The 26,554-nt window shown below is 39.0% G+C and overlaps 1 protein-coding gene across 5 annotated transcripts in view; it reads right to left on the bottom strand.

The window, feature by feature from the left end:
- Alkbh8 (alkB homolog 8, tRNA methyltransferase) overlaps window positions 1-26,554 on the bottom strand; it is a 57,499-nt gene that overhangs the window by 10,501 nt on the left and 20,444 nt on the right. For all 5 annotated transcript variants that reach the window (XM_041630434.1, XM_041630435.1, XM_041630436.1 and 2 more), the window contains 4 exons: window positions 26,238-26,308; window positions 13,540-13,646; window positions 8,439-8,590; window positions 6,364-6,620 (listed from right to left, as the gene is read on the bottom strand). In XM_041630434.1, the coding sequence (XP_041486368.1) occupies window positions 6,364-6,620; window positions 8,439-8,590; window positions 13,540-13,646; window positions 26,238-26,308 (587 nt within the window). The remainder of the gene's footprint in view (window positions 1-6,363; window positions 6,621-8,438; window positions 8,591-13,539; window positions 13,647-26,237; window positions 26,309-26,554) is intronic.

The raw sequence follows: 26,554 nt of genomic DNA, 5'->3' as shown, positions 1-26,554 counted from the left end.
ATTTGTTTTGCTGGAGCCTTCCACAGCCCATAGTTAAATCACGTCTTTTTTCCCCTCCTCATTTTATAAATACCAAGAATAGTGTCAAGTACTTGAAATTCTTCTTAATAATGCTACACAATGTCCACAAAAGAGTAGAAAGACAGCCTATAAGCAAAAGCAGGAACTCAAGAACTCTTGCAAAGCTACATATTTCATTGTCTTGGATGGAGATCAAGAACATAAAAATTTACATTAGGCTTAAAAATATTTTCTAACTCTTTCTTATTTGTGTGTGTATTGTATGTACACATGTGTGGCAGAAGGGCCATTTGTTGGTTCCCAGCCGCCCAGCTAGCTTAGACTCGAAAAAAATCACACAGAAACTGTATTATTTACATCACTGTTTGGCCCATTAGCTCTAGCTTCTTATTGGCAAACTCTTACACATGAATTTAACCCATTTCTATTAATCTGCGTATTGTCACGTGGCTGTGGTTTACCAGCTAAAGTTCCCAGCATCTACCTCCGGTGGCTCCATAGCTTCTCTCACTCTTTCCTTCTTCCTCCCAGCATTCTGTTTAGTTTTCCCCTTCTAGCCAAGTTCTGTCCTGCTACAGGCACAAAGCAGTTTCTTTATTCATTAATGGTAATCAGAGCATACAGAAGGAAATCCCACATCACACATGTGTTCATGTTCATGTGCAGGCATGTAGGCATGCATGTGTTAGTCTTTGCATTCCACCTTGCTTAATTCAGTGTTTCTGGTTTACAGCCCGGTATAGCAGGCTAGCTTACCCACAACCTTCCAAGAATATTCCTGTCTCTATCTCCCATCTCACTGGAGGAGAGTGTGAACTATAGACACCTGATACCATATCTGGATTTTATGTTTATTCTGAGAATTTCCACTCAAGTCCACTTGTTTGTGTGATAAGCACTTTACTGACTGCCATATCCCCAACTGAAACTTCTTTATTTTTAAAATTTTCAAAGAAAAATAAGACAAATCAAAACCCTAAATATGTGACTATGGATGTATAAGTAAAACAAAAGAAATCATTAAAATTAAGTTCCATTTTCTACTATTAAAACCATAACTTTTAGAGCTAGTAAGGAATTGATGCTTACTTTACCAGGTGAGAAAGGAAAAAAACAAAGAAACAAAAGCATGCATACCCTTCAGCGTGTCAGAGTGGAAAGTGGACAGCAAAGAGTAGACTTCCAACCTCTTCTAAAATCAAAATGTCTCACAGCTGAAGCACGATTAATAAAAACTCAGAGATAGAAATTGGGGTTCAACCTAAAGGTCAGAAAAGCAAAAGAGCCAGCCACTAGCTCTTATCTCTACCTCAGTCTGAAATGGTGATCCTGCCTCCAGGGATCTCAGAATTAGACTGAGACTAAGATGTCTCCTCCCATTTTGTTATCCTCTCTAGTTCTGGGATTAAGGGCGTGCATCACTACCACCTGGTTTCTATGGCAAACTAATGTGGCTACGGGCATTAAAGGTGTATGTCATTATGGCTACTGGGATTAAAGGTGTGTGCCATTGCTGCCTGATCTGCAAGGCTGGCCAATGTGGCTGTTTTACTTTTCTGATCCTCAGGCAAGTTTCAGTTAATAAACTACAAATGAAATGCCACTACAACAGTGATGGCAGTGTGATAAAAACTCTCCTTATATAATGTTCCTGACAGTGCAAACTGGCAAGTCATTTAAAAAGCAATTAGTAACATTATCTTTAACTATGATCATAACAATGTCCACAATTTTTAGCTTAATAACCACTCTTTTCAAAGGTATTTTTAGAAATAACATAAATTATAGAAAAAGCTAACCAGACTAAGACCCACTGAACTATTTATGTGGAATTCACCTAGGCACATTCTTTGTAACATATTTTGAGTTAGTTATATTTCTATAGTAGAGATGATGGAATTTTCTGGCAAAGAAAGTATAGAATATAGTATAGAATAGTGAGGCCAGAATAGACCACAGATTTAAAAACCTGATCTTATCTCCTAAATCTACATTTTCTCTTCTGTAACAATATCTTTCAACATACATGTCTGCATATAGTAAAAACTTTTTGTGTGTTTCTTATTATAGTATACATACTCAACAAGAAATCTACCATCTTAACAAAACTAAGTACACAATAGGTTATTTGGATGTGTGCCTGCATGCACATGCTGTTGGAGGTGGAACCTAGAACCCAAAACTCAACTGTGCCACTGAGCTAAGATTCCAGTCTATCAGTTATTGAAAACAGCACTAAACTAAAATAACCATATATACCGAAATGCCATCTATTATAAATATTCTAAACTCCAGAAACTTAGAGACAAATAGTGTAACAGTGAGGATAAGTGATATGTATTATCAAATTCCATAAACTATAGTATAAAATATTTATGGTAAAAATAATTAGAAAATATACACATTATAAACTGGTTTATTAGGCTACTATGAATGCAGGTAGATATCTTTCAACAATATTCTGAATAGGGCTTTGTTTTTCTTAAAAATACACACCATTTGGGCTACAGAGATGGCTCAGCAATTAAGAGCCCTTGCTACTCTTGCAGAGGACGTGGGTTTATTCCCTGGTACCCATACATGGTGGCTAGTTATCTGTTACAAAACTCCAATTCCTGGGGATCTAATTCCCATTACTGGTATTTAATAACAACAGTTTTGCACATAGTGCATGTACATACACATAGACAAAACTCAAACAAGAATATATATATATATATATATATGTATATACTTATACACAAAAAAATTTTAAAACTATGAAGAAAACATTACAGCTAGAGAGACAATTTGGTGGTTAACAGCACACACTGCTCTTAAAGAGGATTTGAGTTCAGTTCCCAGCACCCTCATCGGATGGCTCACAACCACCTCTAACTCTAGCTAGCTCCAGGGGATCCAATGACCTCTTTTAGCCTACATAAGCATTGCACTCACATACCTAAATCCACATTCAGATACATAAATTACAACTTTTAAATACTATTTATAAAAAATTCAATCGTAAAGAAATTAAAATGGCAATACACAAAGTACAGAGAAATACAGTTTAAAAGCAAGAAAAGGAGATACTAAAGATTACATTTGAGTTCCAACTTCAGTATAGTATAATTTGAGGTTGGATATTATGATATCCAGCTGTGTTTATCAAAAAAATTGGACTGTAATTTTTTTTGTGTCTTCATATGGTTTTGGATCAGTGTAATACTGACTTACTGAACACATTTGGTAGTGTTCCTTCACTCTCTATTTTGTGGAACAAATTATGAAGAATTTGTATGAGGTCTTCATTGAAAGTTTGATAGAATTCAACAATGAATGTCTCTGGTCCTGGGTGTTTCTTTCACAGAATGCTTTTGATTATAACTCTGAGCTCATTGACTATAGTGGGTCTGCAATATCTTCTGGCTTTAATTTGGTATGCATTTAGAAATTTTATTTTTTCAAGATTTTCCAGCTCTTTAGACTAACAATTTTCATAGTAATTTCTAATTAATATTCTGTATTTTATTGGAATATTTGGTGAATCACACTCTAATCACAAAATAAATTTGTGTCTTTTCTTTTTTGTCAGAAAGCAGAGTCTATTCTGAAACCTTTTTGAATAAGTTTTTTTTTTTTTTGGTTTTTCGAGACAGGGTTCCTCTCAGGCTGGTCTCGAACTCACAGAGATCCGCCTGCCTCTGCCTCCCGAGTGCTGGGATTAAAGGCGTGTGCCACCATCACCCGGCTAAAGAATTTATTTTTTATTTTATCTTTTCGAGACAGGGTTTCTCCGTAGCTTTTGGTTCCTATCCTGGAACTAGCTCAAAGGCGTGTGCCACCACCGCCCGTGAATAAGTTTTTAAGAAGTTAACACCCTGCAAGCATGGTAGGACATGCCTTTAATCCTAGGACTTAGGGCTCAGAGGCAGAGAGATCACTATGAACTTGAAGCCAGCCTGTTCTACATAGCAAGTTCTAGGGCAGCCAAAGCTATATCACACTTTGCTTTCCCTGTTTTGTTTTATTTTTCTCTGCTTGTCTGTTTTGCTCAAGTGCACCAGAAGAACTAAGATAATAGGCATGTATTATCATGTCTGGTGTGAATATCTTATTTTGAACTGTATTCTTCGTGACACATCAAAAACCTACTTCCTCAATGTGAGCAAATGTAGTGTGTTATTCACAAAATAAAATAGAGCTACACATGACAACAATCCATGGGTATCCATGGTGCCTCGATGGAAAGCTGCTTTTCATCTTCCTCTTAGTGCCAGCCCTACTTTCCCACAACTCCAGGAATAGTTTTCTCTTTGTGTCAGTACAAAGTATGAAGGGTGGGGAAGGAAGCCAATATTCCAAAGAATATGAAATGTTTCAATAACTTCCATATAGACTGACTTGTTCATTCTGACTCTCTACCTTCCCTCCTTCACCCCCAATCTTGAGAAATAAAAGCTCTAGTCACACAGAACAGTGATAATATGAATTTTACATCAATGTCTACCACACAAAACTTTATTTACATGAGAAGAAAAAGTGACTCAAAGAAAAAAATGGTAACAAATGAAAGCAGACACATAGTAAACTTGAAAGTTTTTAAATCTATGATGATGTGGGAGTGATTTCTTATTAATAAAGAAACTGCCTAGACCCATTTGATAGGCCAACCCTTAGGTAGGCGGAGAAAACAGAACAGAATGCTGGGAGAAAGAAGCTGAATCAGGAGTCGCCATGATTCTCCCACTCCAGGCAGACGCAGGTTAAGATCATTCCTGGTAAGCCAGCTCGTGGGCTACACACATTATTACAAATGGGCTAGTCCAGGTGCGAGAGTTAGCCGAGAAAAGGCTAGATATAATGGGCCAAGCAGTGTTTAAAAGAATACAGTTTCCATGTAATTATTTCAGGTAAAGCTAGCCGGGTGGCGGGACACACCCCGCCGCTCCTATTTCAACACTATGAGGCAATACTCTGAACAAATGAGCACTGGTTTAAACCCAGAAGGCACAGGAACAAGTCTCTGTTATTCAGGTGTAGGAGCTGTGCTAAAGATGTATCAACTGGCATTCAACTGCTCATCACCAGTGGTTCTTGGCATTTTGACTAGTTGTCGCTTTCTGTAATAGTCTCCAACTGCTGCAAGGGAGCATTTTTGAAGAGGTGCAAGAAGTTCACTTACTTACTGTGTTTCTATCTTTGCGCTTTCCTTGTAGTGGTTCCTTGTCAAAGTATATACTCTTATTGAGGTTGCTGCAGACTAAAAATTAAGAAACATGTCCAATCTTTTCTTTTAGGTGTGTGTGTGTGTTCATATGTGGCTAAGTGTGCATATGTTCACTTAAGTATGAAGGCAATAAGTCAACCTCAGTTGTCATACCTCAAGTGCTGCCCAACTTGTATTTTTGAGACAAAAGTCTCTCAGGGATACCCGAGACTCACTGATTCAGCTACGCTGGTCTGCTACTGAGCCTGAGGGATCCTCCTGTCACTGCCTCCCCAGCACTGGGATAGCATCACATACCACCACATCCAGTTTTTTTATGTGGGTACTTGGGAACAGAACTCAGGTTCTCAAGCTTATGTGGCAAGCATTTTATCTACTGAAGTATCATCCCAAGACTCCTCCAATTCTTTTTTATCCACCTAGATATTTATGACCATTATATTCTTTGTAATTTTTCACATCTTTAGATTTTACTTTGTAATATGACTATCAGTAAACTATCTTATGTTTATCAACTATAGATTAGAAAGGATTTTTTAGCGAGGTTTTCAATATTGGGGCATCCTAATAAGGGAGTGATAAAGCTGATGCATAAAACAAGGAAATCATGTAAGAGGAGCAGAAAGATTTGAGGAGCCACAGGAATAGAACATCTGCTGTAAGACAGCATCTCTTATATAGGACAGGGAAGATACACCCATAGAGTCTCAACAATATAGCTGCCTAAATATGGCTAGACCTGAACAATGACAGCATACCTTACATGATAATGTGGATGAGAGAAATTTCATAAGGCTCTCTCTACCCCTGCATAAAAAGCAGGGCAATTAATGACTACTAAGAAAGAGAGAATCAGTCTTATTCAGGGAGGAGTGTCCCCTACAGGCTAAGTAATCCCAAACTGTCACACACACACATGCAACAATAAATTGACTCAACAGGCTCTATTTATACATACATATATTTATGTGACAATAACAGTGAAATGAGAGGTTATAAACGTAATAGGAAGGGAAACATAGGAGGAATTGAAACCGGGAGAGGTGGGAATGAAAATGATGTTAAATACAATACTCACACATAAACCTCCATCCCATTTTTTCAATTTAAAGAAAGCAGAAGCAATTACTTGCCATATATAACTCCTTGTTAATTCCAAGGTACTTTCCGTTTCCACATCCAACATCTGCCACTACAGAACCACTTGGCAAAGCTTTCAGGAACTCTGCGATGCGTGGCCATGGGCTGTGTCTTGTGCTGCTGAAGTGTCTTGCAATCAAATCATAGACACGATGAACATGCTCTTGTTCCAGCTGGCATGCTTCTTTACTGCTCTCTGGAAGGGAAGGAAGTGTGGCCTTCCTCTGTCTGTCACAGACTGAGGAGTAACCTAAATGAGAAGAAAAACACTCTGTATCCAGCTGTGGTGGAACATGCCTATAAACCCACCACCATAGAATCTGAGCAGCAGGACCACCATTAATTTGAGGGCACACTGTACTACAAAGTGAGGTCCACGCTGTCTAGGCTTATAGAGTGAGACCTATCTCAATCAATCACTCACTCACTCAATCAATAATAAAAAATTAGATAAATAATGAATTAAAATATATTTATGAAATAATAAGTAAAGCAATGTTAAATTTTTATGCAAAAGACTAGGGTATCAAATAAAATCAATATATGGAACAGGATTGAGGGGTAGTTAACGGCTGCCAGGGGAAGAGGTATCATTTTCTTCAGTTACGTAGTCACGGATAAGTTGTCCATTGTCCAGAAAATAATTCTACACCACATTCAAGTAAGCAATTCTAGTTAAAATCAATGGGTCAGGAAACAAAACTCAAAACAAAACAAGTAAGGAGTTAGGGATTTGTTGGTAGGAAGAGAGTCAGTAGGAGAAGAGTAATGGTGAGTGAAAAAGACTGAAATTTACGACACATGCACAAAACTGTCAAAGAATAAAGAGGAGGAAAGAAAAGGAGAAAAAATCTGCAAACAGAATAGAAAGACCCAGAGAAATGCTTTTAGTGTTTCACTTATAAATAATAACGATCCACAATGATGACACATTTGCATAAGAAACCTAGCTTCTCTAACCAAATTTTTAAGTAGCTGGAGAATAGGAGCTATGCTTTAGTTTCTATACCTTATAAGGCTGCCAGTAGTGAAAGACTTATCAAATACCAAACATATTTTAAAGTATCACATTTTATAAACTCACTTACAGTGTTAGCAAAATTAGCAAAAACTCATTTTCAGCCTCACAAATAGAGTAATTTCAAGTTTTTTAAAACAGGATTATCATTCTTTAAGATTTATTTTCATTTCATGTGTATGTGTGTCTGTGTGCATACGCCATGTGGAAGGGGAGTGCCTGTGGAGGCCAGAGGTATCAGATCCTTTGGAGCTGGAGTGACAGTCTGACAACACAGGCACTGGGAAGAAGAAAACTCGGGTCCTCTGGAAGATCTACAGCTGAACCATCTCTCCAGCCCTGAGATAAAAGAGTTTTCATTTATTTATTTTTTAAGATTGCAGCTAAATAAAATGGCTATTGTTACAAGCGATCCTGAATTGAAACACCTGTGATGTAAAAAGCATTCTCTGATTACTGTCATTACAAATTAGCATTTATAAAGTAAATGAATTTTCTGCTGATTTCAAGAAATAAATATAGAGAACAACATACTTATATAAACAAATAAGAACAGCATCCTGTGGTGCAGTTCTTCTCAGATCTTTACAGGTTTTCAAACTGACTAAATTATAAACCTCCACTTACTACCCCAGAGTCACTCACACAAGCAATCTGTCATCTCCAAGTTCTCTGTTGAGATTAAAAAAGAAAAATTAAGGCCTGAGAAGACTTGCCAACAAAAATCATTTCTCCATAAGTAATTTTTTATTGCCTTACAATCCCAACACTCTTAGCTACTACTTCAAAAAGTAAAGCATTTTCTTGGCACTCAAGGATGCTAAAGGACCAAATATCGGGTAAATTAATGATGAAATATAGCCTCTGCCTTCAAAGAATATAAACTCTGATGGAGGCAGCTCAGAGAAGTGCTACGGAAGCCTAACACATGCGGAGTATAGCAGATATTCCTGGAGAAGTTAAGAAAAAGCTCTCCTAAGTATCGACGCCTTTAAAGGGTTTCCATACCCCATTTATTCTGATGCAGAATAGATGAAATTAGAGACTTACTACAATTACAGGGCACACGTCTCACTTTCCTAAACGTAAATGATGTTCGAATTCCCCGCTTGCTTAAAGTCAAGTCTCCGATGTCACTGGTGATTATTCCACCTCTGAACTGCTCAGATGCTTGGACAGTATCAAATTTTCTGGGTGTAATTCTGAAGACAATAAGTAAAATAACTTACTTGGCATTATAGTGACAACATTTAGGGAATACAACAAGTGTTGGGATTAACATGTTTCAAATACATGACATTCTACAAATTACAATGCACTTGAAAAAGAATATACATATAGCAGGTTGGAATTTTGTTATTTTTTTTCCAGAATAAACATCAAAAGGTTGGTTCCTTATGCTGGCATGCTTATTTCAATTTATCCTCCCCTTCACCAAAGATCTTAACAAGCAAATAGTTGGTATACCATTTGTTTGTTTCCTCTATCACAATCTTCCCCATATCTGACAACCTATATCTTTTTCTCAATCTCTTTCTACAGCATGCAAATGCACACTCACAGTCAGTCACTTTGGGGGTAATGAATGTCAATGGCAACCTTCAAATATAATGTTAATACTTATTTTTCTTCCTCCTAATAATATAAAAAAGAACGTATAACCCTTACATCAGCTTTAAATTAAATATTAGTATGACTTAGAATCCAAACTTTCATATATAACTACTGTTAACATTTAAGGACATAATATACCTTCAATAAAAAAAGTGTGATCAAAATAGTATCTGAGAAATGTTATGAAATAATCTTTTGTATACTGTGAAAATGTGTCACTCTGAATGGTTTAATAAAAAGCTGAATGGCCTAGGCAGGATTTCCAGGGAGAGAGGATGCTGGGAAGAAGGGGAGATGCCAGGAGATTCGGAGCAAGAAAGGGTAATACAGAGTAAAAGTAACTGAACCACATAAAAGAATATGGATTAAAAGATATAGATTAATACAAGTTATAAGAGCTAATTAGAAACAAGCCTAAGCTATTGGCCAACCTTTTATAATTAATAATAGTTTCTGTGTCATTCCTGGGGAGCCAACAGTCCCGATGAAAAGGTCTGACTACAAAGAAGCTTTAGTATTTCCAAGAAGAGTTGTTTCACAATCTATATGCAAAATAACTCCTTATTTTGCACTTACTATAATGTCATTATTCTTAAAAGCTTAAGAATGAGTGACAACACAAAGAGCGTGAACCCCAAAAGAAAACCTGCTTATTTTCAAAATTCCAAGAATACTTGAGAAAACTGATTAAATTGCATTTCAGTGCAAATATTATAATGGTTATGAAAAAGAATCAAAATCAGGCCATTTATTTTTTATGACTCAAACTTAAGACAGTTATTCTTTGTTCCCCTAAACTCAATTCTCAGAGTGGCTCCTAGTGTTGCAACAGAACATCAGCTGCAGCTTCCCCTCGCCACTGTCCACACCTCCTGTGGATCTCAAAACCTCACCTTGTCTTTTTCCTCTTTGTTGTGCCCCAACCTCCACCTCTAGCAAACACTCAGTTCAATGATAGGAAAGGCCTGAAAGAAGACAAGGTACCAGGTAGGCTGCCCAGGGAGGGACCTTCTCCATTGTCTCTGTTCCCCAACCTAATTCTCAGGGTAGCCCCCAGGGCTGCAACAGAACACCAGCCTCCATCCATGTATCTGATGACTCCCACAGACCGTCCATCCCTCCATGGCCTCCCCTCCCCATTTCTTCTCTGTGTCCCAGCCCCCAAATTGGGCACGTAACCTCTACTTGGGAAGACACCCCTACTCAACCACAGGCCATGCCTGCCAGAAGACCAACCCTGAAAACACAAGTGGATACCCCATGCTCAACCACAGGCCACACACCACCAGAACACCAGGAAGGCTGCCAACAAATGTTCTGCAACTTCTTGCAGAAGACCCACTCCCCAGGGTCATCCACAGCTCTGTAACAGAATATAAGATACAGCCTTGCCTTGCCCTGTCCATACCTCCTGTGGGACTCATGGTCCATCCCCCTCTGGGCTACTCTCCCACTTTGATTCTGTATCCCATCCCCATCTTGGGCACCATCACTTGCTCAACCACAGGCTATGGCTGCCAAATGACCAGGTAGACTGCTCCCAAATTTTCTCCATTCTCTCTGTTCCCTCAGACCCAATATTTAGGGTCATTCCTAGCACTGAAACAGACTATTTCCCCCGGCTTCCTTTTCCCCCAGTCTCCAACACCAGCAAGCATTCCCATGAACACACAAGTCAAGGAGGCCAGGAAAAGGCAAAACAGTCAACATACAACCCAACAAAGGCAAACCTCAATCCCAGATGCCTAGATACCAACACAAAAACACATTTCACAACAGCAAGGGAAATACGTCTCTACCAAAGCCCACCTATCCTACTACATAAGGTCCTGAATATTCCAACATAGCTAAAGCACAAGATAAAGACCTTAAAACCAATTATATGAATGGCAGAGGTCCTTAAAGAAGAAATGAATAAAGCCCTCAAAGAAGAGAGTACAGGGAGAAATAGCAGGAATGAGGGGGTCAACTGGGGTTTGAGTGGAAATGCAACTTCCTGGAATCTGTGTGGGTGACCCTAGTGAGGACTCCTAGCAACAGAGGTTATGGAGTCTGAACTGACCATCTTTGTAGCCAGCCAAGGTTTTTAGTGGTGGGACTGGGTTGCATTTAGTTGTGCTGTTGGCCGAAGGGGTGCTCAGGAGATTCCTAAATAACCTAAGCTGATACGAGGACAGAAGATCATTCTCTGAAACTGAAAGTGCCATTTCTTAGTACACCATCTATACAGCTCGCTGAATGTGAGAGACTGAGCTCCTCTCTAAATTCTACGTCTACATCTATATCTATATGTACAGTGAAGAAACCATGGAGCTTTCACCCTTCTGTTATAGTCAGTTTGGTTCAAGAAGATATTCTGCATGATCTGGAAAGAGAAAAATGGAGCCAACCCTATTGGAGGAGAGAGCCACTTGTTTGTCCCTGGCTACTTAGCCCAGAAATAATCACACAGAAACTATATTGTTAAATGACTGCTTGGCCCATTAGCTCTAGCTTCTTATTGGTTAACTCTTAAATATAAATTTAACCCATCTCCATTAATCTGTGTATCGCCACGTGGCTGTGGCTTACTGGCTAAAGTTATGGCACCTGTCTCTGGCAGTGTGTGTGGAGGGGCGGGTACATGGCTTCTCCCCTGATTCCACCTCCTTTCTCCCAGCATTCAGCTTTGTTTTCCCTGTCTACCTCTATTCCCTGCACAGGCCCAAAATACTTTCTTTATTAACCAATGGTATTCCCAGCATACAGAGGGGAATCCCACATAACCAACCCAGCTACAAAACCTTCAACCTACAATTTGTCCCGCTTGAAAGATGTGAAGGAGCAATTATGGCAAAGAACTCGTGAGAGTGGCCAACCAATATTTTAACCTGAGTCTCACATCACAAGAAGGAAGCTATTACCTACACTGCCTAGATGGCCAGGAACAAAATATAACTGTCAAGAAAAAAATAATAAAATGATTCCTAATGATATTCTGATCTGTTCATAGATAGGTGTCTTGTACCCTCATCATCAGAGATGCTTCCTCCAGCAGCAGATGGAATGGGAACAGAGACCCATGGCCAGATATTATGTGGGTGAGAGAGACAATTTAAATTGGAGGTCTCTACCAGGTCCCCGCCCTGCTCAGAAATCCGGGAAACCTGCAGAAGAGGGGAAGGTAAGAATAAGAGGAGATGGAGGGCACCAGAACACAGCCCACTGAATCAACTAAGTAGGGTTCACATGGTATGGTGGTTTGAACAGGAATGGCTCCCATAGACTCATATGTTTGACTACTTGGTTCATACAGGGAGTGGTGCTATTAGGAGATATGGTCTTGTTGGAATAGGTGTGGCTTTGTTAGAGGAAGGGTGTCACTAGGGGGTCTGCTTTGAGGTCTCAAAAGCTCAAGTCAGGTAATCTCACTGCCTGCAGATCAGCTCCTTCTCCAGCACCATGTCTGCCTGAATGCTACCATGCTTTTCACCATGACATTAATGTACTAAACCTCTGAACTATAAGCCTACCCTAATTAAACGTTTTCCTTTACAAGGCCTTCCAAGGTCATGGCGTTTCTTAAGAGCAATAGAAACCTTAACTAAGACACACGTGCTCACAGAAACTCAAGTAGTAGGCACAAGGTCTGGATGAGTCTGTACCAAGTTCTCTGAATACAGGTTATGTTTGTTAGCTTAGTGTTTTTGTGGGACTCCTAACAGTGGGAGTAGGTGTATCACTGACTCTTTTGCCTGCTTTTGGGACTCTTTTCCTTTTATTGGGCTGCCTTGTCCAGACTCAATATATAGGTATTTGCCTTGACTTATTATATCATGTTTTGTCCTGTTTGTCATCTCTCAGAGGTCTGCTCTTTTCTGAAAAGGAAACAGACTAAAAGTATGGATCTGGGGAAATGAGGTAGAACAGAGCTGGGAAGCACGGAGGGTATGGAAACTGGCCACAATATACTGTACAAGAGAAGAATCTATTTTCAATAAATAAATAAATGAAAGCATAGGACAGGTTATTAATAACATGATCATTACCTTGAATATTTGAAATGTGCGAGTTAAATTTATAAGCAGATCAGAATTCATAAAAAATCATGCAATATTTTATTATATATATATATATATACTTTTTCTCACACACATAAATTCTAGCAGTATAATGTACTGACCTCAAACAACCATAGATACATTTCTACCAAAACAAAGAAAAAGTTAACTTTCAGATGATTAAGCAAAAGCAATGATGACAATAAGTGAGAAAAAGTAAGATGCAGCAAAGTATTCACAACTGAGAACTATAGGTTTGCTCTATTACACTTAAACTTTTTCTTTAAATTTAAAATCTTTTTAGAATAAAAAGGCAATACATTAAAAAGAAAACAAAACAAAGAAACAAAATCTCTGCATACATCCTAGGTGGTTTGTACCCAAATAATTTGATGTGCAGGCACAGGACATGGCTTCAGCAGTTCAACAGAAAAGAATAAGAAATCTTACAAAACAGAAAGTTTCCCATCAGTCACCAAGGTTACCACAATACATACCCATGAGTCCAAAGGTATCTAGATTCTCCTGTCATCACCAGCAAACTCCGACGAGGTAACATAACTTGTACAGTGACACCCTCTGGGTGCTTAAAATCCATAACAATCTTAGAGCAAAGACAAATGTTGAAAGGTTATCACCAAGAAAAGAAGGGTTAATACTGAGTCTAGTGTCATACATTCCAGAAATTAAGGATGGTTCATTAATGCTGACCATATTTCTAGGTTAACAGCTAAGTAAAGCTAAAACTTCCTCTAACACAATAAGGACAGGTCACCCCAGTGGGGTGACAAACTTTTATATTGAAATATGAGGTGAAGTTCAGGAATCCACATTTTGTTTTGTTTTGTTTTGTTTTTCGAGACAGGGTTTCTCTGTGGCTTTGGAGCCTGTCCTGGGACTAGCTCTTGTAGACCAGGCTGGTCTTGAACTCACAGAGATCCGCCTGCCTCTGCCTCCCGAGTGTTGGGATTAAAGGCGTGCGCCACCATCGCCCGGCAGGAATCCACATTTCTAAGAACATCCCAGGAAACTCTAAGGCAGGTAGTAAGAGGACAACAGCATGTGAAGCACTAAGGCAGTGCCACACAGGATTCTGTAGCAAAAGCACTCTCCTAGTCAGGCTGAAAAGCTTGTTTGCAACTACTTTTAGATTAAAGACAATCAGCAACAAAAAAGAGAAGAATAAACTTGCAAATTTTGCAAATAACCCTAACTGCCGCACTTGCATCCTGACCACAGTACCCTGTTCCACTCCCTCAGGAAGCATCTGGTGCCCAGACTGAGACAGATAAAGTTTGTGGGCAATGTCAACGTTTTTATGGTATTTCTGGGAAATTTAAGGGAATTGACAATTGTGGCCCAGGTCTGATCTAATATGCTTATGTTATGTCCAATCATTTTGTACCCCATACCCACTATGTTAATGTTGTGGTTTTTGCATATAAAATTTTTCTGGAATTGCTGTTCCGGGTGCTCTATCTCTTTGGAGACTAGAGACACCCAGTGGCGCCCTCGCTAATAAACCCTCTTGCTTCTTGCATCTGCTGGACTGGTTAATTGAGTCGCGGGGCTTCTCCCTCTTGGGCCTACACCCAAGTGGGTGAGGGTCTTTCAAGGCTGACCCACTGAGACAGTTTGCTTGAGCTAATGAGAGATCACCAACTCCAACTGGACTGGGAGTGAAAGCATGGGATCAAACTAGTCCTGCTGAATGTGGCTGACAGTTGGGGCAGACTGAGGGGTCACTCACAGAGGCTCTGGGATTTGTCTCTACTGCATGATAGGATTGGAAAGAGGAGGGGTATGAGGGAGTGTGGAGGGAGTGGGAGGAGGGGAGGGAGTGGGAATTGGACTGGAATTTTTTTTAAGTAATAAAAAAAATTATTAAGTAATAAAAAAAATTCAACATTTTACAAATGGAACAAACATTTAACTTGTGAAATTCAAACACTGCCCCTGGCATCAAAGGAAAGCAATGTTTTTCAAATTCAGAAACGGCAGTCTAACCAAATAAGAACAGACAAACATAAACACGAGACTAATCATTTTCAAAACATTTGTCGTAATATACACAGACCATGTGGCAAGGAAAAATACTTAATAACCAATAACACAAAATTATAAACAGTATATTTTAGAGTATAAAGAGTACTTATTACTAATGGATATTATTGTCCTGTTCTTGGTACTACATCTATCAAACTAGCATCTACCACCTAAAACATTTCATTAAAAACTAGTCTTAGGTTATTAATTTATAAATAGGTATACAAAGCAAACCTCCACAGATACAAAAAAATATCAGTGTCCACCTGTGTCTTATCAGATTATCACGGATTAAAGTTAGAAGGGAACAACAACGCTATCCCCAGAAAGCCGACAAACTCATGGAAACTGAACAGTCAACTGCTGAACCATAACTGGGTCAAGGAAGAAATTAAGAAAGAAATGAAAGTCTTCCTTAAAATTAATGGAAATAAGGAGACAATATACTCAAACCTATGGGACACAATGAAAGCAGTGCTAAAAGGAAAGTTCATAGCACTAAGTGCCCACTTAAAGAAAACGGAGAGAGCATACATTGGAGACTTAACAGCACACCTGAAAGCTCTAGAAAAAAAGAAGCAGACTCAACTAGGAGGAGTAGAAGACTGGAAATAATCAAACTCAGGGCTGAAATCAACAAAATAGAAACAGAGAAAACAATCCAAAGAATCAATGAAATAAAAAGTTGGTTTTTGGAGAAAATCAACAAGATCGACAAACCCCTATCCAAATTAATTAAACGACAGAGAGACAACACGCAAATAAATAAGATCAGAAATGAAAAGGGGGACATAACCACAGACACAGAGGAAATTCAGAGAATCATTAGATCTTACTACAAAAGCCTGTATGCCACAAAAATGGAAAAGAAATGGACATTTTTTTAGAAAAGTACCATATACCAAAGTTAAACCAAGACCAGGTGAACAATCTAAATAGACCTGTTAGTCGCGAAAAATTAGAAGCTGTTATCAAAAACCTCCCTTCCAAAAAAAGCCCAAGACAAGATGGTTTCAATGCAGAATTCTACCAGAACTTCCAAGAAGACCTAATACCTATACACCTTAATGTATTTCACAATATAGAAACAGAAGAGTCATTGCCAAATTCCTTTTATGAAGCTACAGTTACTCTGATACCAAAACCGCACAAAGACCCAACCAAGAAAGAGAATTACAGGACTATCTCACTCATGAATATCGCCGCAAAAATTCTCAATAAAACACTAGCCAATCGAATCCAAGAACACATTAGAAAAATTATCCATTATGATCAAGTAGGCTTCATCCCAGAGATGCAAGACTGGTTCAACATACGCAAATCTATCAATGTAATCCACCATATAAATAAACTGAAAGAAAAAAAAACATATGATCATTTCATTAGATGCTGAAAAAGCATTTGACAAAATTCAACACCCTTTTATGATAAAGGTCTTGGAGAGATTAGGGATACAAGGGTCATACCTAAATATAATAAAAGCTATTTACAGCAAGCCGACAGCTAACATTAAATAAACAGAGAAAAACTCAAAGTCATCCCACTAAAATCAGGATCAAGACAAGGATGTCCACTCTCTCCATACCTCTTCAATATAGTGCTGGAAGTTCTAGCAATAGCAATAAGACAACATAAGGGGATCAAGGGGATTCGAATTGGAAAGGAAGAAGTTAAGCTTTCGTTATTTGCAGATGATATGATAGTATACATAAGCGACCCCAAAAACTCTACCAAAGAACTCCTACAGCTGATAAACACCTTTAGTAATGTGGCAGGATACAAGATCAACTCCAAAAAATCAGTTGCCTTCCTATACACTAAGGATAAGGAAGCAGAGAGGGAAATCAGAGAAGCATCACCTTTCACGATAGCCACAAATAGGATAAAATATCTTGGGGTAACTCTGACCAAGGATGTGAAAGATCTATTTGACAAGAACTTTAAGTCTTTGAAGAAAGAAATTGAAGAGGATACCAGAAAATGGAAGGATCTCCCTTGCTCGTGGATTGGGAGGACCAACATAGTAAAAATGGCAATTCTACCAAAAGCAATCTATAGATTCAATGCAATCCCCATCAAAATCCCATCAAAATTCTTCACAGAGCTGGAGAAGACAATAATCAACTTTATATGAAAAAACAAAAACCCAGGATAGCCAAAACAATCTTATACAATAAAGGATCGTCCAGAGGCATTACCATCCCTGACTTCAAACTCTATTACAGAGCTACAGTATTAACAACAGCTTGGTATTGGCATAAAAACAGAGAAGTCGACCAATGGAATCGAATAGAAGACCCGGACTTTAACCCTCAATCCTATGAACACCTGATTTTCGACAAAGGAGCTAAAAGTTAACAATGGAAGAAAGAAAGCATCTTCAACAAATGGTGCTGGCAAAACTGGATGTCAATCTGTAGAAGAATGAAAATAGATCCATATCTATCACCATGCACAAAACTCAAGTCCAAATGGAATAAAGACCTCACTATCAGTCAGAACACACTGAACCTGATAGAAGAGAAAGTGGGAAGTTCTCTAAAACACATGGGCACAGGAGACTACTTCCTACGTATAACCCCAGCAGCACAGACATTAAGGGCCTCATTGAATAAATGGGTCCTCGTGAGACTGAGAAGCTTCTGTAAAGCAAAGGACACTGTCACCAAGACAAAAAGGCAACCCACTGACTGGGAGAAGATCTTCACCAATCCCGCAACAGACAAAGGTCTGATTTCCAAAATATATAAAGAACTCAAGAAACTAGACTGTAAAAGGCTAATCAACCCAATTATAAAATGGGGCACTGAGCTGAACAGAGAACTCTCAACAGAAGAAGTTCAATAGGCCAAAAGACACTTAAGGTCATGCTCAACCTCCTTAGCGATCAGGGAAATGCAAATCAAGACAACTTTAAGATACCATCTTACACCTGTCAGAATGGCTAAAATAAAAAACAACAATGATAGCCTTTGCTGGAGAGGTTGTGGAGAAAGGGGTACCCTCATCCATTGCTGGTAGGAATGCAAACTTGTGCAACCACTTTGGAAAGCAGTGTGGCGGTTTCTCAGGAAATTCGGGATCAACCTACTCCTGGACCCAGCAATACCACTCTTGGGAATATACCAAAGAAAGGCCTTATCATACAACAAAAGTATATGCTCTACTATGTTCATAGCAGCATTGTTTGTAATAGCCAGAACCTGGAAACAACCTAGATGCCCTTCAATGGAAGAATAGATGAAGAAAGTATGGAATATATACATATTAGAGTATTACTCAGCAGTAAAAAAAAAGGACTTCTTGAATTTTGCATGCAAATGGATGGAAATAGAAAACACTATCCTGAGTGAGGTAAGCCAGACCCAAAAAGAGGAACATGGGATGTACTCACTCATATTTGGTTTCTAGCCATAAATAAAGGACATTGAGTGTATAATTTGTGATGCTAGAGAAGCTAAATAAGAAGGAGAACCCAAAGAAAAACATATAATCATCCTCCTGGATATTAACCTTCACCAGGCGATGAAAGAAGACAGAGACAGAGACCCACATTGGAGCACAGGACTACAACCCCAAGGTCCAAATCAGGAGCAGAAGGAGAGAGAGCATGAGCAAGGAACTCAGGACAGCGAGGGGTGCACCCACACACTGAGACAATGGGGATGATCTTTCGGGAACTCACCAAGGCCAGCTGGCCTGGGTCTGAAAAAGCATGAGATAAAACCGGACTCGCTGAACATAGCGGACAATGAGGACTGCTGAGAACTCGAGAACAATGGCACTGGGTTTTGATCCTACTGCACGTACTGGCTTTGTGGGAGCCTAGGCTGTTTGGATGTTCACCTTACTAGACCTGGAAGGAGGTGGGAGGTCCTTGGACTTCCCACAGGGCAGGGAACCTGGTCTGCTCTTTGGGCTGATGAGAGCGGGGGACTTGATTGGGGGACGTGGAGGGATATGGGAGGCGGTGGCAGGGAAGAGACAGAAATCATTAATAAATAAATAAATAATAATAAAAACAAAAGAAAAAGAAAAAGTAATAAGAGACTAACAAATGTCATGATACAAATGGACTTAACAGACATCTATAAAACATTTTGCCCAAATACAAAATAATATACCTTTTTCTCAGTACCTCATGGAACCTTCTTTAAAATTGACCCATACTCAGTAACAAAGCAAACCTCAACAGACACAAAAATGTTGGAGTACGCTCCCCACGTATCTTATCAGATCACCATTGCTTAAAGTTAGATTTCAACAACACTAATTGTAGAATATACTCATGGAAATTGAACAATGCTCAACCCCTGGGTCAAGAAAGAAATTAAAGACTTTCTAGTATTCAATGAAAATTAATGTACTACACACCAAAGCCTATGGAACAGTATGAAAGCAGTGCTAAGAGGAAAGTTCATATCCCTAAGTGCCTACATAAAGAAAATGAAGAAATCTCACACTAATGACTTAACAGCACAGGTGAAAGCTGTAGAACAAAACAAAGCAGACTCACCCAGCAGGAATAGACAGCAAGAAATAATCAAGTTGAAGGCTGAAATCACTAAAATACGAAGAAAGAAAGCAAAACAAAGAATCAATGAAACAAAGGGCTGGTTCTTTGAGGAAATCAACAAGACAGACAAACACTCATCCAAACTAACCAAAAGGCAGAAAGAAAATATCTAAATTAGCAAAATCAGAAATAAAACAGGGGCCATAGCAAAGATACTGATAAATCCCAAGACTCATTAGGTCATACTTCAAAAACCTGTACTCCACAAAATTGGAAAATCTAGAAGCAATGGACAATATTCTGGACAGGTACCACATACAAAAATTAAATCAAGACAAGATAAACAATTTAAATAGACCTGTAACCCCTAAGAAAATAGGAGTCATCAAAAGCCTCCCAACCAAAAACAGTCCAGACCTAGATTACTTCAGAGCAAAATTCTACAAGAACTTCAAAGAGCTTAATAATATCTGTACTACTCAAATTGTTTCACACAATAGAAACAGAAGGAACATTGTCAAACTCTTTTTACTAGGCTACTGTAACCCTGATACCCAACCAAAGACTCAACCAAGAAAGGTAAATACTCAATAAAATATTAGCAAACCAAATCCAAGAACAAATAAAAAAAAATCATCCACCATGATCAAGTTGGCTTCATCCCAGAGATGCAGGGATGGTTCAACATATGAATATCTGTCAGTGTATTCCACCATATAAATAAACTGAAAGAAAAAAAACAACACGATTATCTCATTAGATGCTTAGACAAAATCTAACACCCCTTCATGATAAATAATTTGGAGAGGTCAGGGATACAAGGAATATACCAAAACATAATAATGACATTATACAGCAACCTGACATCCATCATCAAATCAAATGGAAAGGATCTCAAAGTGATTCTATTAAAATCTGGAACAAGAAGAGGCTGTCCACTCTTTCCCTATCTATGCAATACACTACTCAAAGTTCTAGCTAGAGCAATAGGACAATTAAAGGAGTTCAAGGGGTTAAAAACTGGAAAGGAAGAAGTCAAACTTTCACTATTTGCAGAGGATATGATAGTTCACATAAGTAACCCCAAAATGTCTATGAGGGAACTTCTACAGCTAATAAACACCTTCAGTAATGTAGCAGGATGCAAGATCAACTCAAAAAAATCAGTAGCCCTCCTATATACAAATGATAAAAGGGAAGAAAAAGAAATCAGAGAAACATCACCCTTTACAATAAATAGCCACAAACAACATAAAATATCTTGGGGTGACACTAATCAAAGAAGTAGGAGACTAGCATGAAAAAAAACTTTAAGTCTTTGAAGAAAGAAACTGAAGAAGATATCAGAAAATGGGAAGATTTCCCATGCTCCTGGATAGGTAGAGTCAATAATAAAAATGGCAATCTTACAAAAGCAATCTACAGATTCAATAAAATCCCCATCAAAATCTCAACACAATCCTTCATAGACCTCAAAAGAACAGCACTCAACTCCATATGGAAAAACAAAAAACTCATGATAGCCAAAACAATCCTGTACAAGAAACAAACTTCTGGAGGCATCAACAACCCTGAGTTCAAGCTCTACTATAGAGCTATAATAATGAAACCAGCTTGATTTTGTCAAAACAGACATGTGGACCAATGGAATTTGCTTTAGCCAGCGCAGCCTGGATAGCCAAGACTAGCGGGATTGAGACATGGAGGCTTCTTTTCAGGTGGAAGAACAGCAACCTTTATTTTGCCCAGCAACCTTTTATACCTCTACTCCATCTGTGGAGACCCACCGGCCAGAAAGAACACAAACATCCTTGTCAATTACAGACCACAAGGAAGTTCCGCTGTCAGTCAGGGGGAGTAAGGGCAGCTGGATCAAAACGGAATTGAATAGAAGATCTTGGTATTAATCCATACACCTATGAACACCTGATTTTTGACAAAGAAACTAAAATTTTACAATGAAAAAAGAAAAGCACCTTCAACAAATGGTGCTGGTATAACTGGATGTCAGCATGTAGAAGAAGGCAAATAGATCCATATCTATCCCCATGCACAAGCCCAAAAGGATCACACACCTTAAGAAAATGATCGGCACTGAACCTGATAGAAAAGATAGCGGGAAGTGGACTTCAATGCATGGGCACAGGAGACCACTTCCTATATATAACATCAATAGCACACACTCAGAGATTAACAATCAATAAACGGAACAACCTGAAACAGAGAAGCTTCTATAAGGCAAAGGACACAGTCAATAAGACAAAATGGCAGCCTATAGAATGGGAAAAGATCTTAACCAACTCCACATTGGACAGAAGACTGATCTCCAAAATACACAAAGAACACAAGAAACTAAACATTAAAATACCAAATCATCTAATAAAAATGGGGTACATATCTAAACAGAAGAATCTCATATGGCGAAAAGACACTTAAGGAATTGCTCAACATACTTAGCAAACAGGGAAATGTAAATCGAAATGACTCATGTTACACCTGTCAGAAGGGCTAAGATCAAAAACAGCAATGATAGTTATGCTGGAGAGGATGTGGAGTAAGCAAGCAGAACACTCCTTCATTGCTGGTGGAAGCACAAACTTGTACAGCAATTTTGAAAATCAGTACGGCAGTTTCTCAGAAAATTTGGAATCAATGTACCTCAAGATTCAGCAATACCACTCTTGGGCATATACTCAAAAGATACACACTCATATCACAAGGATATTTGCTCAAACGTGCTCACAGGAGCCTTATTCTTAAGAGTCAGAACCTAAAAACATCCGAGATGTATGTCAACAGAACAGATAAAGAAAATGTGGTATATTTACACAAGGAGTTCTACTCAGCGGTAAAAAACAATAAAACTTGCAGTGCAAATGCAGTGGTAAAAAACAATGAAATTTGCATGCAAATGCATGGAACTATAAAAAAAAATCTGTTTTTTTGGGTTTTTTTGTTTGTTTGTTTTTTTCGAGACAGGGTTTCTCTGTAGCTTTGGTGCCTGTCCCAGAACTAGCTCTTTGTAGACCAGGCTGGCCTCGAACTCCCAGAGATCCGCCTGCCTCTGCCTCCCGAGTGCTGGGATTAAAGGCGTGCGCCATTCTGAATGAGGTAACCCAGACCCAGAAAAATAAACATTTTATATACTCACTCATGAGTGGATATTAGATGTAAAGCAAAGGATAACCAGTCTGTAGTCCACAACCCCAGAGAAGCTGGGTAACAAGGAGGACCCTAAGAAAGACATACATGGATCCCCCTGGGAAGGGGAAATAGACAAGTTCTCCTGAGAAAATGGGGAGCGTGCAGGGTGTGTTAGGGGGGGAGTAGACAAGGAAGGGCGAAAAGGGAGGAGGAGGGGAGAAGGGGAGGGAGGGAAGAGGAAAACAGGAGGGAATAGGATGGTGGAGACTGGTGAAGGGCAGAGAGGGAGAGCAATGAAAAAGATATCTTGATTGTGGGAGCCATTATGGGATTAGCATGAAACCTGGCACCAGGCAAATTCCCAGAAATCCACAAGGATGACCCGAGCCAAGACTCTAAGTAATAGTGGAGATGGTGCCTGAACAGGCCTTCCACTGTAATCTGTAATCAGATTGATGAATACCTGAGTTATAGAACCTTCAACCAGCAACTGAAGAAAGAAGAAAAAGGAGACGAGTCAAAGAGAAGGCGGAGCAATAATATGAGCAAAGGGGTTCAACACCATAATGGGGATACAAAGAGAAACAGCTGACCTGAGCTAGAGGGAGCTCGATGACTCTGGACTGATAGTAGGGGAACCTATATAGTAACAAACTAGGTCCTGTGAATGTGGGTGACAATTGTTTAGATTGGGCAGTCTGTGGAGCCACTAGCTTTGGCTGTGGGACCAAGATTTATCCCTAGTGCTTGAACTGGTCTTTTGGAGCCCACTCTTTTTGCCAGGATACCTTGCTCAGCCTAAATGTGGGAGGAGAGCATTGGTTCTGCCTCAAAGCTACATGTCAGACTTTGTTGATTCGCCATGCCATTACCCAGTCTGATAGGGATGGGGTGGGGGGAAGATGAAGGGAGCAGGAGGAGGGGAGAAAGTAGTAACTGGGATAGGTATGTAAAATGAGAAAAGACAGTTTTAAAAAAATAATTAATTAATGTTAGAAAGAAAGAAAGAAAGAAAGAAGAAATGTTAATTTTGAAATTTTCAAAATCTCAAAATTTTACTTCCCCTCAAACTATCTTTTAAGGTAAAATCTGTGCCTGTAATAACTATAACTCATATCTTTCCTAGCTATTACATAGAAAGTTCTAACAAAAAACTTAATCATTCCACTAGCAGATGAAAAGCACATCTCCAGAGACAAGATTTCAGTTAGAAAAAACACAAGATTCCCCTCTCTTACATCATTTATTTTGTTTTTTTTGTTTTGTTTTTTTTTTTTTTGGATTTTCGAGACAGGGTTTCTCTGTGGCTTTGGAGCCTGTACTGGAACTAGCTCTGTAGACCAGGCTGGCCTCGAACTCACAGAGATCCTCCTGCCTCTGCCTCCCAAGTGCTGGGATTAAAGGCATGTGCCACCACCGCCCGGCTCTTACATCATTTAATTAAGTACTTCTAGTGTTTAATTTCATATTTCCTTGGAAGGGAGGCAGATTTCTCAAGGAGAAAAGAAGCAAATTCCTACCTTTGACATACCTTCTTGCTTACAGTTTCCCAGGACAGCAACAAAGCTAGCTCACTTGTCCCTGCCCTCTCTTCAATCTTTTTCAGAACTAACCAGTATATATAATCTAACATGCTCCTTCTGGTCTAATGTTACAGGGCCAGCCTTTTCCTCTAAACAGTCAGTGCAAATAAGAACAACATATTTATATAACTCAGAGGTGAAGAGTGAAATGGCCATAGACCTACAATGAAGTCTGCCATCACTTTTCTCATTAGGGAGCTGATGACATGCTGATCTCACTTGTCATTTTTTTTTTTTTTAATTTCTCAGCTTTGGGAAGAAAACTCAAGAATGTTACTCACTGATCTTCTAAAACTACAAGTAACAATCGGCAACATAGAAAACGAACTGTTTTTTCTCCCATTAATTCTAAAACCTTCTATACAAAAACTACATATGTAAGTGATAAGATCGTTTACTATATCAAATGAATCATATTGGTTTTTTAATCACAGCAATAAGATGATCAGAAGAATACAGCAAAGGTTAAGAAGCCAGAGTACTTAAGCTATAGAGATGGGAACTGTACAGATATAAGGGGGAAGAGACAAAAGGAGGAAGAGAGGAGGAGGAAAGGAGGGTGAGAGGCAAATAGTACTTGCCTTCAGGAGAGACATCAGATTTCCAATAACCCCTAGTCAGATGCTCTCATATTTCAAAAATTACTTTGGATTTTTTTTTTTAATTTCTGTCTGAAAGTCCATTTGAAACTTGTATATACTATAAGTGTTACATCTCTGAGAGGAAAGGTATTCTGGCAGTAGAAAGATAAGGAATACCAAAGTCATATCACCCAAAAAAACCTAACACAAAATAATTTTTGGAAAAGACACAAGAGGGTGTTTGTCTCTGCTTGGAAGAAAAGCAGCAAAGAACTGAACAGGACATCGGCTTTATATAGGGTTTTTGGGGGGAGGAAGACCTCTCCAGGGTGGCCTGATCTTGAGGCAAGTTCAGAAATTGCTGTAATTCTCTGGCCTGATCTTGGGGGCAAACTCATGAATTAATGGAATTTTGTGACCTGATCGCATGCCCCCCCCCCCCCCCGTAGGGTAGAGCTTAGCCACCTGCATCTCCAGACAGAAATAGCTATTAAAACTGTAAGAGTAGTCTTGAGGGACAGGGCCCGGGCCACATGCCTCAAGGGGCTAGGTCTGGCTATCAGAGTAGTCGGGGCCTGGTCCCTCATTCATTGAGGGGCTTATATTCACCATATTAAAGCATGGCTCTGCATGTATAGCAGCTCAAGCAAAGTGCAAGAGAAATCAATCCCTGAATAAACATGGGCCTTTATTTTACCTGGCGGGGCAGATATTACCCTCTGCTAACATTTCTGAAAGCCCTGACTCAAGTTACCCAAGAATAAAGGTCTACCATGTGGCCGGTATGGAGGCACAGGCTTTTAATCCTAGCACTCAGGAGGCAGAGGCCGGTGGATCTTTGTGAGTTCCAGGCCAGTCTGGTCTACATAAGGAGATCAAAACCAAAAAGATTACATCTAAAGCAACAACAGCCAAATAAATAAATGAGTAGTTTATGTATTTGTATTTCAGTTCTGTCATTATCTCATTATCCTACTTCATACAGTGACTATCGTTTGCCATCAGGCGACAATGAAACAAAGGCAGGTCAAAAATTGGCCAAACAGTACCCGAGAAAATCTATCTGTATTTTACCCAACTGCTAATTTGAAATGTATCAATAAATGTATAAACTTTGCTGGCATCTGATGACAACTTAAAAAAAAAAAGGGAGGGGTGGTCATTTAGGAACTAACATGCTAACAAAGTTCTTTCCTTTTAGAAATTTTAATTCATTTTAATTAGAATGGATAATCCCACATGGGGAAACAAGGCACTGTGGAAGGTAAAATAGGCTAAAAGCTGATTTAAAAACAAAAAGAAAAAAAAAATGCTTCAGCACTTACCTCTGACCCCAAACTGAGAGAAATAATCTCATCCTCAAATGCAGAATGTGTGTCAATATGGGCAGGAATTCCTGAGATAGAAAACATGACAATATCACTTCATCGTCCATAGCAGATTTAGACTACACGCATGTAGTCTCACATAATTATGGTGAAAAGATTGTTTGGTTCTTAAGAACGTACTATAATCTTAGTTAGAGGGAAACAGAATGAATATGACTCAACAAAATTAAGCTAAATATAAAACAGGATAACTCGACATCAAAGTAAAATGACATTGAGAACTGACTTTAAATAAAGTCTCAGGAGTAACTGCT

This window comes from Microtus oregoni, unplaced genomic scaffold, assembly GCF_018167655.1.
Source record: "Microtus oregoni isolate MIOR12 unplaced genomic scaffold, Mior012 000034F_ref0000314, whole genome shotgun sequence".
Classification (NCBI taxonomy): Eukaryota; Metazoa; Chordata; class Mammalia; order Rodentia; family Cricetidae; genus Microtus; species Microtus oregoni.
The sequence above is the reverse complement of the archived record's forward strand: the minus strand, read 5'-3'. Positions and strand labels throughout refer to the sequence as shown.